General features: G+C 44.0%; 1 protein-coding gene across 1 annotated transcript; it reads left to right on the top strand.

The window, feature by feature from the left end:
- Positions 1-659: 659 nt before the first annotated feature.
- TOPORS (TOP1 binding arginine/serine rich protein, E3 ubiquitin ligase) lies at positions 660-4,826 on the top strand (the record flags this gene model as incomplete). Its single annotated transcript, XM_079548834.1, has 2 exons — positions 660-845; positions 1,617-4,826. 2 exons carry the CDS (start codon positions 660-662, stop codon positions 4,824-4,826), a joined length of 3,396 nt encoding a protein of 1,131 aa, XP_079404960.1.
- Positions 4,827-12,807: the final 7,981 nt, after the last annotated feature.

The raw sequence follows: 12,807 nt of genomic DNA on the forward strand, positions 1-12,807 counted from the left end.
AGGGCCTTTAGTGGTCCCTTCCAACTCAAACAAATGTATCTTTCCACATATATTTCTATACACAGACGCTGTGGAAGGCAGTCTGCCGACTGCAGCCTCACTCTCCCCGCCTGCCTCTCCCTCCCCGACACGCGATGTAACAAATCAATAAGGAGCGGACTTTTAAGCTCGTTTTTTCACAAAAGCAGCTCAGCCTTTATTCGCCCAGTTGACCGTGCAGCTCCTCCCGTCCTCCAACGGCTCCCTCGGAGACCACGCCGCCGTCCTCCCGCTCCGCCTATGGCAGCCGAGGCACCGCCAGCTCGCCCTGCAGCTGCCGCCGCGCCGCCTCCCGGGCCCCGTACAGGACGTAGCCCCAGGAAAGCAGCACCACAGCGGCCAGCACCTAGGAGGCCAAAGGTTAGCAGCAGCCTCAAGCCGCCTCTCCCGGCACCCCCCAGCCCCCACGCACCAGGCGGTAGAGCGGGCGCGGATCGCGCCGTCCCTGCGGATCCATGGCGGGCAGCTGCCGCTTCCGTACGGCAGTACGGCGCTGCCAGGTAGAGCGGAAGTGACGTATGAAACCCTCGACCGGTTCCGCTGACGTCAGCACGGCGCCGCCCCGCCGGCGGCGGGGGGCGGAGGCAATCGTTCCCGTAGCAACGCCACTTCCGCCGACGATGTCGGAGCCGCCGCGAGGTGTGGCGAAGGCCGCCCGCCGCCGCCGCCATCCCGCGGGGGAGGAGCGGCGGAACGGGCCGGGCAGCGTTTGCGGCCGGCCTCGGCACGGGCTGAAGACGCCATCGGGCCGGACTCGGGCTCGGAGCGAGGGCTCGGCAGAGGTGAGCGCGGTTTTCGGCCCGACTGGAGGTTCGGGGCGGACCCGTGTGGCGGAGCGTATCCGTGCGGGGACCGCTGCGGGCCCGCGGCTGCCGGTGGCGCTGGCGGCCGGCGGGAAGGGGGCTGCCGTGGAAGCAGCGCGGGCGCTTGTCTGCAGCGGTTCGCAGCGTCCGAGGGCAGCTCTGGTCCCCTACTTTGAATAGGCGGATTTATTGCTCGGTACCGCCGACGGCCTGGCGGAACAAAGGGGCTGTGGGTCTGTGGGTGGGTGCGGAGTAACGCCTGGCTGCGATATCATCCGAGCAAGAACGGTTCGGTGCGTTCCTGGACCAGTCTTCTGGTCCAGCAAGCTGTACAAGGTGCACTCAGCACAGTTGGACCAGCTAAATGCAAACAGAACCAATTTTTTTCAAAAGGTAACAGTAGCTTCTTCTATCTTACATTTCTAAATGCTGTTTGTTTTTTTTTTTGGAAGTGTACTTTGGAGGATTCTGTGTGAATCCTAAACTTACCAAAGTGGGGAGTGGGAGGAAGACAGACTTATTGTTTGTTTGTCTTACATCCACCAGCATCATTTAGGCTCCATTTAAATCTTGCAGCACTGGACAACCTGATTTTAATGTGAAGAGAAGCAAGCAAAGCAGTTAAGTTGTGCTGCTTCTCTGTTTAGTATTCTCTCAGAACTAATGCTGGTGTTTTCAACCTTATTGGGTGACTGTTGTATTTTTCTGTGTATAGACTTAAATGCTTCTTTCTCTCAGGAAGAATAGTGATCTTTTTGTCTCTTTCTTTTGTAGAACACAACTAATACAGCCAAGGAGTTTTCAGAAGACAGCAGTTTTTTGCCAAAGGCTAGCAATAGCAAGGTGCACCAGACCATGCCAACAGATGCCTCTCCTGACTCTAAGTGCCCCATTTGCTTGGACAGATTTGACAACGTTGCCTATCTAGATCGTTGCTTGCACAGATTCTGCTTCCGTTGTGTCCAGGAATGGTCAAAAAACAAAGCAGAATGCCCACTCTGCAAACAGCCTTTCTTTTCTATTTTCCATACAGTTCGTGCTGAAGATGATTTTAAGGAATACATACTCAGACCTTCAGAAAATGGTTCTTTTGCCAGCCCTGATGGCCGGAGATTTCGTTACCGTACCACCTTAACGAGGGAACGTCGCACTTCCTCTTACCATCGAGGCAGTTCCTCTTCTCGAAGGACGCTGTCCCCTCCGGATAACGGGATTTTGTTTGAAGGGTTGTCAAGCCAACCTGTGCGGCAGAGGGATGGAGAGATTCAGCAGATGATAAGAAGGCTGGCCTCACGTAGGCAGGCTAGTGCAGAGGGCAGATCTCTGCGGCAGATCCAGGAGGAGGACATGATAAACTTCCGCAGAGCCCTGTACCGCACTGGCATGCGTGTTCGTAGCATTCAGGATGGTGGCCGCTATCGAGACATTTCTGCAGAGTTTTTCCGCCACAACCCTGCCTGCCTACACAGGCTGGTTCCCTGGCTGAAGCGAGAGCTTACAGTGCTGTTCGGTGCCCATGGTTCTTTAGTTAATATTGTGCAACATATCATCATGAGTAACGTGACCAGGTATGATCTGGAAAGCCAGGCTTTTGCTGATGATTTAAAGCCATTCTTACTGAATCGGACTGATCACTTCCTACATGAATTCATCAGTTTTGCCCGATGTCCTTTTAACTTAGAGGCATATGATCAGCATGCCAATTATGACTGTCCTGCGCCATCATATGATGAAGGAAGCCGCTCAGACTCATCAATTATTACAATCTCTCCAGATGAGGCAGATCCTCAAGGGCCAGAACACAGTTCATCCATGTCTGGGGTTGGTCAGGCCCCTTGGGATGATGAAACTCCAGGGCCTTCGTATTCCATTTCAGAAGAGGTTCGTGCCACTGTAGCTTCTCCTCTAGAGATGTCAGAAAGTTCTGATGAGGATTCTGCTAGGAAAAGAACCACACTGCATCCTCAGTTACAGGCTGGTATTGACTCCAAGAGTCACTCCGAGAGTGACTCTTCATCAGACAATTGTGTTATCGTTGGGTATGTTAAACCATTAGCTGAGAGGACACCAGAACTGGTTGAGCTGTCCTCAGACTCTGAGGAGTCCATCAGGGAGGAGAAGAGAGAAAATGTGAAGAAAGAGCAGTCAATTCAGGGTCACAGTTGGAGTGACAGTGAACCAAGCAGGGCTTCATCACCTTGCTCCCCCCTGTACAAGGAGAATGTGAGTAGTTGTAGGAGCTCCTTGTCCTCTGCAGTTGAGAAGACAGAGTCAAAGACTGGTGAGAAGAACAAAGATAAAGTAAAAGATCTTTCTCCACACCACTCAGTCTGGAGTCCATTTCCAGAGACAGACACCATTTCTTCTCCCTATAGAAAAAATAAAAGTAAAGTAAAAAATTTATCTCCGCTGGATTCGATCAGGAGCCTGTCTCCAGAGACAGACACCATTTGCTCTCCTTATAGTAAGAACAAAGGTAAAGTAAAAGACCTGTCTCCACTGGACTCAGTCAGGAGCCTGTCTCCAGAAACGGACACTGTTTGTTCTCCTTACAGTCACCAATTGTCCAGAAAGAGAAACACCAGGAGTCCTCAGTCTTATTCACAGAACAGTCGTGACAGTCATGGCCATCGGTCTAGGAAGGATCATCCTAGCAAATGTCAGTCTAAAAAAAGACGATCAAGAAGCAGAGATGGTAGTGAATATAGGAGCAAAAGAAGCAGGAGGAGGTCAAGAACTTGTGACACGAGCCTTTCTCTAAAAAGCCAGAGGGGCTCCCTTAGTCGTGAGAGCACTACATCCAGAGAGGTAAGCAGATCACGGTCACGTAGCAAAGGCCATGGCAGAAGGAGGTCAAGGAGCAGAGACAGTGATTATTACTATAGAAGAGACAATTACCAAAGTAGATACCAGTGGGGTTATGCCTTTTATAGTCGAAAGACAATTGGAGATGGCTCCTCGTGCAGGAAGAGGACTCAGTCTAAGGCTCACTATTCAAGGCAATCTGCTAGTCCAGAATTCAGGATACAATCTTTTACTGAAAGAACAGACCCGCGTAGCCAGAGGGGATTACATGAGAGACATTACTACTATTATGAACGATGCAGATCAAGGAGTCGATCAAGCACCAGGTCAAGGACCCCTTCTGGAGGGACAGACAGATTGAAAAGTGAAAAGCCTGGTGGAAAGAGGAAGTACAAAACTCGACACTTGGAGAATGCAGCGAAGGAGAGCACTAGTCTGGAGAGAGAAAAGGACCCCAAGAAAACTTTCTCAAGGTTTCGTGACTGCTGCAAAAATGAAGACAGCCTTTCAGACAATCAAGCAAGTAGTGAAACAAAGCATAAGAAAAAGAAGAAAAGGATGAGAAGCCCAAGTGTGGAAATAGTCTACGAAGGCAAAGTGACAGACACAATGAAGCATGCTAAGAAAAAAAAGAAGAAGCATAAGAGGAAACATCGAAAACATCACATGAGTAACTCAACACATTCTTCTCCAGTGGTTATTACAATTGATAGTGATAGTAGCAAGGAGCCAGAAAGTACTGAATGCGATAGCAGTGTTACTTGGACTGGCACAACTCACTTGAATGAGAGGGAATGTGAGTCTCCAACTTCTTTCCTGGGGATTATAGGATGTGAAGATATTTACAGAGTGAGTAAGGAAACTAGAGGAGTAGTGAAAAAATGCAGTGTTCCTACCAGAGGAAGAGACTTAGATGGTGACGTCAGAAATCCTGGAGGTGAGCTTGTGGAAGTAACAGAAAGAGGTGATCGAAGTCTTGACTTAGCTGATACAGCAAGCAGTAACACAGAAACTGTAGTTAGTCACAGTCAAGAAGCACAAGCAGCACCTTCTGGTCAACTGTCTTCCCCTAGGACTTCCTTGCTAGGGCATCCAGAGAGACCACCACTGATACTAAGACTGCCAAAGAGACTTGTCAACAGACCTTGTTGGTTTGAGTCCCTTGAAAAAAACATGTAGCATATTTTATGCTGAACAATCCTTAAAATTGTGAATTTGTTTCTAATTATTTTTTTCTCCTATAAGAACAAAGCACCAGGTGTTTTTCTGTGTGTGTGTGTGTGTGTGTGTGTTTAGAAGTGTCTGGGAAATGTTTAAACCCATTGAATGTTTATGCACTTTTATGTCAAGTAAGTATAGGAGTATAGGAGCTTGATGATCTGTTAAGGTCTCTTTGGAAGCTAGGATTTTGTAAAGCCATCCTGTATGTAATATACATCCACAGAGTACTTCAAAGCTGTGTTTAAAAAAAAAAAAAAAGTCATAAACCAAAAGACAGTGAATACACTTTATGGGGATTGCTCTTGTTACAGAGGAAGGTTGCTTAGTTCATAAAAAATGAATCAGGCTAAATTGTATATCATTTTGATCTGTGTGGTTTAAGTTGATCTCTGTGGAAAAGCAGTAAGCTGTTTCCATATACATACTGAACGGCACTTCCAGTAACATGAGTTATGTGAATATCTTAATAAAGCAATAAGAGTTTTTGTTTAAAAAAAAATGAATGTAAATCCATTTGTGCTGAGAGGGGTACTCCAGACTGGAAGATTATCAGCTTCCAACTCACTGAAAGCAGGAACACTTTTACACTTTTGATCACATTCTTCAGGATCTGTCTAGTTTTGAATGTTTAACAGCTTCTCTGTCTACTTCTTCTAATGTCAGACTACTCCCATGGGATTTTTTTTCTCCATGTGTCCTTCTCATGTTTCTGTATCTGCCAACTCACATCCTGTTACTGTGCAACACTGGCAGCTTCTCCCAACCTCACTGCTTTCAGCCTGTCCCCAGCTTGCCCCCCTGGTCGTTGTGCTGTCTGTGTGTATAAGGCATGGGGCTGGGCACAGCAGGAGTTCTCTGTGCTGATCCCAGAAGCTGCCTTCTGTGCCTTCTGTAAAGCTGCCTTCCAGCTGTGTGGTGGATATGATCATGGCTGCCTCCAGATGTCCATACAGCCACTCTCACATCCCACCCTTGCCAGGATAGGGAGAAAATAGGATGTAAAATGGACACAAGGTAGAAATGGACACAAGGAGATCACTTGCAATTACTGTCAAACTCAGCTCAGGGAAGATTAATTTAATGTACTTTCAGTAAAAATTAGAGTAGGATGGTGAGAAACAAAAACGCATATTCACTTTCTCCCCCTATTCTCCCTTCCCAGGCATGGCTTCCTTCTTGATGCATCTTTTTCTTCCTGAGCAGCACAAGTGGTGGTGGGAGGGTGGCTGCAGTCGTTCTGTAGTGATTTTTGTCTCTTTTGTTGCTTCTCCTCACTTCCTCACTTTTCTCTTCTCCCACATGGATCTTTTCCACAGGGCACAGTGCTTCAGGAACAGTCACAGAATCACAGGACCGTAGAGGCTAGAAGGGAGCTCCAGAGATGTAGTCCAACCCCCTGCTAAAGCAGGTTCCCTACAGTAGGTTCCATAAGAAAGCATCCAGGCGGGCTTTGAATATCTCAAGAGAAAGAGACTCCACAACTCCTCTGGGCAGCCTGTTCCAGTGCTCTGTTGCCTTCCACATAAATAATGTTTTCCTCATTTGAGATGGAACTTAAAATGTTCCAGTTTGCACCCATTGCCCCTTGCTCTATCACTAGGCACCACTGAGAAGAGCCCTGGCCCATACTCTTGGCTCCATATACCCATTAATACCAAATACCCATTTGGTATTCATAAGCACTGATAAGATCTCCCCCTCATTCTTCTCCAAGCTGAACAGTCCCTGGTCTCTCAGCCTTTTCTCATAAGGGTGGTGCTGCAGGTCTTTAACCAACTTTATGACCTTCTGCTGGACTCTCTAGAAGTCCCCTGTCTTTACTGAACTGGGGAGACCAGAATTGGGTATGATAGTCCATGTGTTGCCTCCCCAGGGCAGAGTGGATGGGGAGGATCGCCTCCCTCATTCTCTTTTAATGCATCCCAGGATACCACTGGCTGACTTGACCTTAAAGGCACACTGCTGACTCATGGCCATCCTGTTGTTCACCAGACCATTAAAATCCCCAGAGCACCCTTCCAGCAGGATATCCCCTACCTTGCACTGATGCATGTGATTATTCCTCCTCCGGGTGTAGCAATCTACACTTGCCCTTATTGAACCTCATAAACTTCCACTTGCTCCCACTCTCCAGCCTGCCCAGGACTTGCTGAATGACAGCACAGCCTTCCAGTGTCAGCTTCATATCATTAGAAAACTTGCAGAATGTACGTTCTATTCCTTCATCCAGGTCATTGATGAAGACACTGAACAATGCTGACTCCTAGGGAACGCTGCTAAATACTGGCCTTCAGTTAGATTCCGTGCTACTAATCACAGCACACCAAGCTCTGCCAATTAGCCAGATCTCAATCCATCTTTCTGTCTACTCCTCTATCCAGTGCCTTCTCAGCTTACTTACAAGAATGTCATGGGAGACAATGTCAAAAGCCATGCTGAAGTTTGGCATGGGACAGATCCTTCAGCCCCCACTACTACCAGCTCCTTACTGTGTACATCCCATGCACTCTGGCTTGGCAGATGTGGATCTCCAATGCCAGATGCTAGTTGATTTGCAAACATGGTGAGGACGGCACTGACAGCGTGGAGAACTACAGCTTGGTATCTAAATCCTGTAGAGAGTCATTTTATTATGCTACTGAAAATATGCTGCTGTTCTCCAACATCTGCAAAGCACAGAGATTTTATTACCCTTCTAGATTAATAAGGTGACACCACACCTTTGACTAAAAAGCTCCTTAGGCAGCAAAGTCTGCTGTTATGCATTTCAGCAAGGGGAACGTTGCTCTGTTGCTTTCCTGGAGAGTATCTACTCACAGTTGACCGTGTATAACATGAGACTGGAAGTATCTGATCTCAAGGAACATCACTGCCTCAAGGTACACTATCAGTATATCCTGAGCTTTTTCTATGATTTTACCCATTTGATACATAAGCCTGTTGCAAAAAAAGAAAACAATAATAATAATAATAATAATAATAATAAAAGGCTGGAGCACCTTTCCTGCTGTGTGGTTTAACCCAGCAGGCAGTTAAGCACCACAGCTGTTATCCCAGTGGGACAAGGAAGAGAACTGGGGGAAAAAAAAAAAAAAAAAAAAAAAAAAAAAAATAGAACTCATAGGTAGAAACAAAAGTATTTTTATCAAGACACAAAAAGAAAAGAAAAAATAATGGGAATGATAATTATACATCCTGAACAAGGACTGAGCATCGCTGACAGTAAAATGAAAATCTTGAGGAATGTCTGTACGTCAAACAGGCCTCTTTGCTAGGCTACTTAGAGTGCAGTACATCTATCATCGTTTGCCAGGCTGAGGATGGGTCACAGATGTTTCCGATTCTTAAAAGAGAACACTCTTAGAAGCTCTTTGGGTAGATGTTTGATGTCTTGAAGTAACTGAGAGGCATTTTCTTGATGAATGAACATCTCAGAGACAAGTCTGAAGCAAACAGTCCAGAAAATAATTGTGTGTGTGGAAGAGATCATTCAAAGCAACAACAGTAACAACACTTCAATTTTTCACACTGTAAGTTATGTCTTGTGATTAGTTTATGTTCAGTAATTCATATTCTAATTAGTTTATCTGATTATTTCAGAAAATCTTAGTGGCTTTTGCCTAGTGGAAAAACACTGAACAAATATCCACTCATTATTACTAGAATTCCTTGTTATATATGTGATTGTTAAATCTCTTCCCCTTCCTCTTTTCCTTTTCCCTTCTCATTACCCTTCCCTTCTCCTTCCTTTTCCCTTCCTCTTCTCATTCCCCTTCTCCTTCTCTTTCCCTTCCCCTTTCCACTTCCCTTTCCCTTCCCTTTTCCTTTCCACTTCCTTTTCCCTTTCCCAATCTGTAACAACTACACACCTAGAAGTAAAATGCAAGCCTTCCTGAAAATGACAGGATTTGGCAAAACAGAAAACCATCACCTGAGGATCTGAAATTATATTAAGAGGCATCTTCTCTCATGGAAATAGCATGCAATAGCAAACATTATTCCAGTTGATAGAGCAGTGCCATGTTAAAGTAGTTCTTCTTAAATATGACCTGGTAGAAACGTGCCATCCATGATAATCACATTAATATTATGGTACTTCCTCTGAACACTCTGTAATTCTGTGCTTTATTTGCTTCAGGATGAGAAGGGTTGGAAGGAGCACTATTTACTTCTGTGCACCTGTGCTACATTCTGCTCAGACACAACCTCCAAATGGCTAAGAATTCTGGAGCAAATTGACTCAAGAAGGCATAAGGGGTGATAAGCATTTTCATCTCATCTGGATGTCACATCCAATTGTGTCACTGGGGATACTTCAGTTAGCCACAACCTCAATGCAGATGTCAGGTTTTTCTGCTTCACCACATGCAGAAAATTCCGGCAGAAACAAGCCTGAGTGCTGGCAACACCAACAACATGAAACCTTCTGATAAAACGGAATCTTTCTTACGTATATGTTGCAATGGATTCAGAGGAATCTTACAAGCAATTTGTGCTCCGAAATCCACCAATAAGCACAGTTTTGTGCTTCCTTATGACTGCTGCTGTTTCAGTAGTATTGGGCAAGTAGGTGCCACACAGAATGAGTGGTAAAGATGACAAATACTGAAGTGATTTGTTCTGTGTGGACAGCTTTCTTCCATGGTCTATGAAGATTCCATGAGGTTGTATCAATTTGTATTTCATTATGGATTTACATTACTCCTTGCGTGACTCTGCTGTTACTGTTTAACTGGACTGATGGAAAACAATCACAGTAGCGTACAAATTTTAAGGGAAATGCCCCAAAATGTCTTTTACTGGGTTGTAAATAATTATGTCATTTTTAAGATTATAGTGAAACTCTAATTGGCTGCTGAACAGTTCTGATGTCAAATTTGGAGTTGAAATCCGTAACTGAAAGGAAAAATATTAGTCTGGAGTTCTGTGCATTTCTCACTACAATGCTGATCATTATACATACTGTATCTTCAATACATCGTAACTAGAATAATATACAAAGCTCCTGACTCAAAACATAATATCTGATACTTTATCTAAAGTTAACACACTTGGTTCCCAATAGCCTATGTCTAGACTCATCATTTCCTGATTTCATAAAACAAATGGGAGTTTCTAACAAGTACAAGAAAAAAAGCTCTAATTTTTTTTTCTTCATTTACCTTCAACTAGCTAACAGGAGTAAAAATCTGATCTCTGAAAGTCTATTATAATTAGATTTCATAAGGATATTTATCCTTGGATCATTATTTGATAGATGAGATATCTAGCCTTCATATTCTCTAGCCTCCATACCAGAGTGATGAGGGCATACAGACACATTTCCTATTAAAACATTTGAGAGCCCTGTAAATACTTCTTGAACAAAGACTGTTAAAATATTCATTATGATGACTGTACAGTTTTCTTCAGTTTCCTGCAAAGGAGAAGTCTTGTGTTAGAACACGGAATCTTGAATAGGTAAAGCACAGTGTTACATACAGATCTGTTTATAAACTCAGATGTTGCGTGTAGCACATCTGCAGTGTTCACTTTGGCAACCACAGATTCTGTACTGCTTGCAAACCCCTGTTTGCACTAGTTTAATTATACATTGCTCAGCTTGAGAAACAAGTTCTGCTGTGACCATGAGTAACTGAAAAATCCCCCAGACTAAATTTTGATGCTGTCTGCAAAAGTCTAGAATGACTGAACTTTGTATCTCAAAAGTGTTTAAAATGCTAGATCATGTCACGTAGTTGTGGAAGATGATTTTCTTTGTTGCAACTCTTTGCAATCATGCATGACCGATTTTGGTGGAAGAAATATTACAAGTGTTTTCCTTCCCTCCAAGCCTTCTAGCTTCGTAAGCTGCCTCTTGGAGCTAATTGTTTGAACTTGTTTGGCTTTGGGGCAGCTGTGTCCAATATGCTGCACTGTAACCACAACTGCTGCTGGTGTCTTAGTGGTCAATATGAGAAAACTTGCAAAAAACCAAAAAATAATGTTACTTCTGTCTTGCGCCCAAGTATAGAGGGATGATGTCTTTGCCTCGCAGATGTTGAGTCTTACATTTTCACTCAATCTCAGAGAGAATTTTTGATTTGCAGAAGGCAAAGAAATTATCCAATCTCAGTTTCATTACTTCTGTTTCTGACACAGTAAGAGGAGTTGGGCAATTTTCCAAATAAAAGTTGATATAGATGTATTTTTCTTTTTGCAGGAAGTGACAGTTTGTCAAAAACTGAAGCTGTATACAAGAAGCACGTTCCTGGAGACTTTCCACATTGTATATGTACACAGCAAACAGAAAAGAACTGGCTTTAAGGGCCACTTGTGGATGCTGTGACAGAAAACACACGAATCAAACACTAGCTCCTGTCTGTTCTTTTTTTTTTTTTTCCTTGATCCTACTGTTAAACATACATATAAAAATTATTTTGATATATTAGATAGCAGATTTTTTTTTCTAAGAGTACATACCTCTTTCTTTTCTTCTTCCAGATTCAATACTGCCACGTTACCTTCCTTTGGAGCAAAAACACACTGGACGTTTGCTTCTCTTAGCCAACAGTCCAGGCATGTGGAAACAGGCCCTACAGTCCATCAGGTGGCTTCATTTGTTCATGTGAGAGCAATCCTAGCTCAGGTACATTCTTCCATTGTAACTGATTGCCTAGATGTCTTAAGTTACGTCATGGCTTGCCTGTGACTGTTGTTGTCCCTTCAGTACTACAGTGAAATAAAGAAATGAATCTGGGTAGGAGCTGGAGTTTCACACCAGAAGTATTGCTCTTCCAAATCTGAGAGAAACATCAGCTTCCTGGTAGGACTTCAAGGTGTAAAAATAACTAAAATATGTAGTTGTATTTTAGGTTTTTATAGTATGCTTTGGTTTTATTTTTTCCTTTGCTTGACTTTTAAACTGTTCTTTTTTTTTCTTTTTTCTTTTTCCAATTGAATACATGTGTGAATATTAAAAAATGTTAGACAAAGGCCATTTCTGGTTAGCAGTGAGAGAGCCCTCCCTCTAAATGAGCTGCACTTACACTGCGTAACTGTGACTGCCCACCGCAACTGCAGTCATTCCAGCATGTCATCCAAGTACCACATATTGCCAGTTAGAGCAGCACACAGGGAAAGATGCCCAGAATGGGGTTTCAGACATCTTGGTGAAGATCAGTGTTACAGCCGGAGTGGTGAGGGCTGTTTCTCATACAATCCAACTGTATGAAATAACTTATTTGTCAACAGATCCTTCCAGTATCTCTAGCAGTGCTAATTCCAAGCTTTTCTCCTTGCTGGTATTTGCTGCATAGACATTACTCTGAAGATTGCGTTTATGATACTGAAATCCTCATGGCAGCATGTTACTCCCATGTATCTCATGGATCAGGACAGACAAGCTGCATCAAACACTGCTTGACACCCATTAATTCCTACATGTTTTTCTTTCAGGACTTCATAGTCTGCTTTACCTCATGGTTCTTTAACTGTTGTGGTTTTGATGAGGCTTTTTTTTTTCTGATTCAGCCCTGGTGGTTTTTTTTTTTCAGCTGTAGGAGCAGGAGAGAGAGAATAGCATGTTTTTGCATTTCCTGATCAGACTCCAGACTGGGTTGTCTTTTGCCATCAAAACATTCAGATACCCCATCTCAGGTTCCGGAAGGAAGAATGTATCTGCACTTATAGGCAACCTGATAAGTTAGGAAAAATTGTATGACAGAAAGGCAATAAATGTGTTCAGTATGCAAAAGCTTAAGGAATATAAACCAGCAAATTGATAACAGAATTCCTGTTCCTAACAGAAAACTGTCCCTTTCAGACTGATCCTGGTGAGGCAGCAAGGCAAGTCATTGTTTATTGAGAAAAAGCAACAAGCTTCTGATATGAAGGAAAATCACTTGAGAACACAGCCTGTGTGGCTGCTGTGCATATCAGTACATTTGGAACATCATGA

This window comes from Tetrao urogallus (genome assembly GCF_951394365.1).
Source record: "Tetrao urogallus genome assembly, chromosome: Z".
NCBI classification, from domain to species: Eukaryota; Metazoa; Chordata; class Aves; order Galliformes; family Phasianidae; genus Tetrao; species Tetrao urogallus.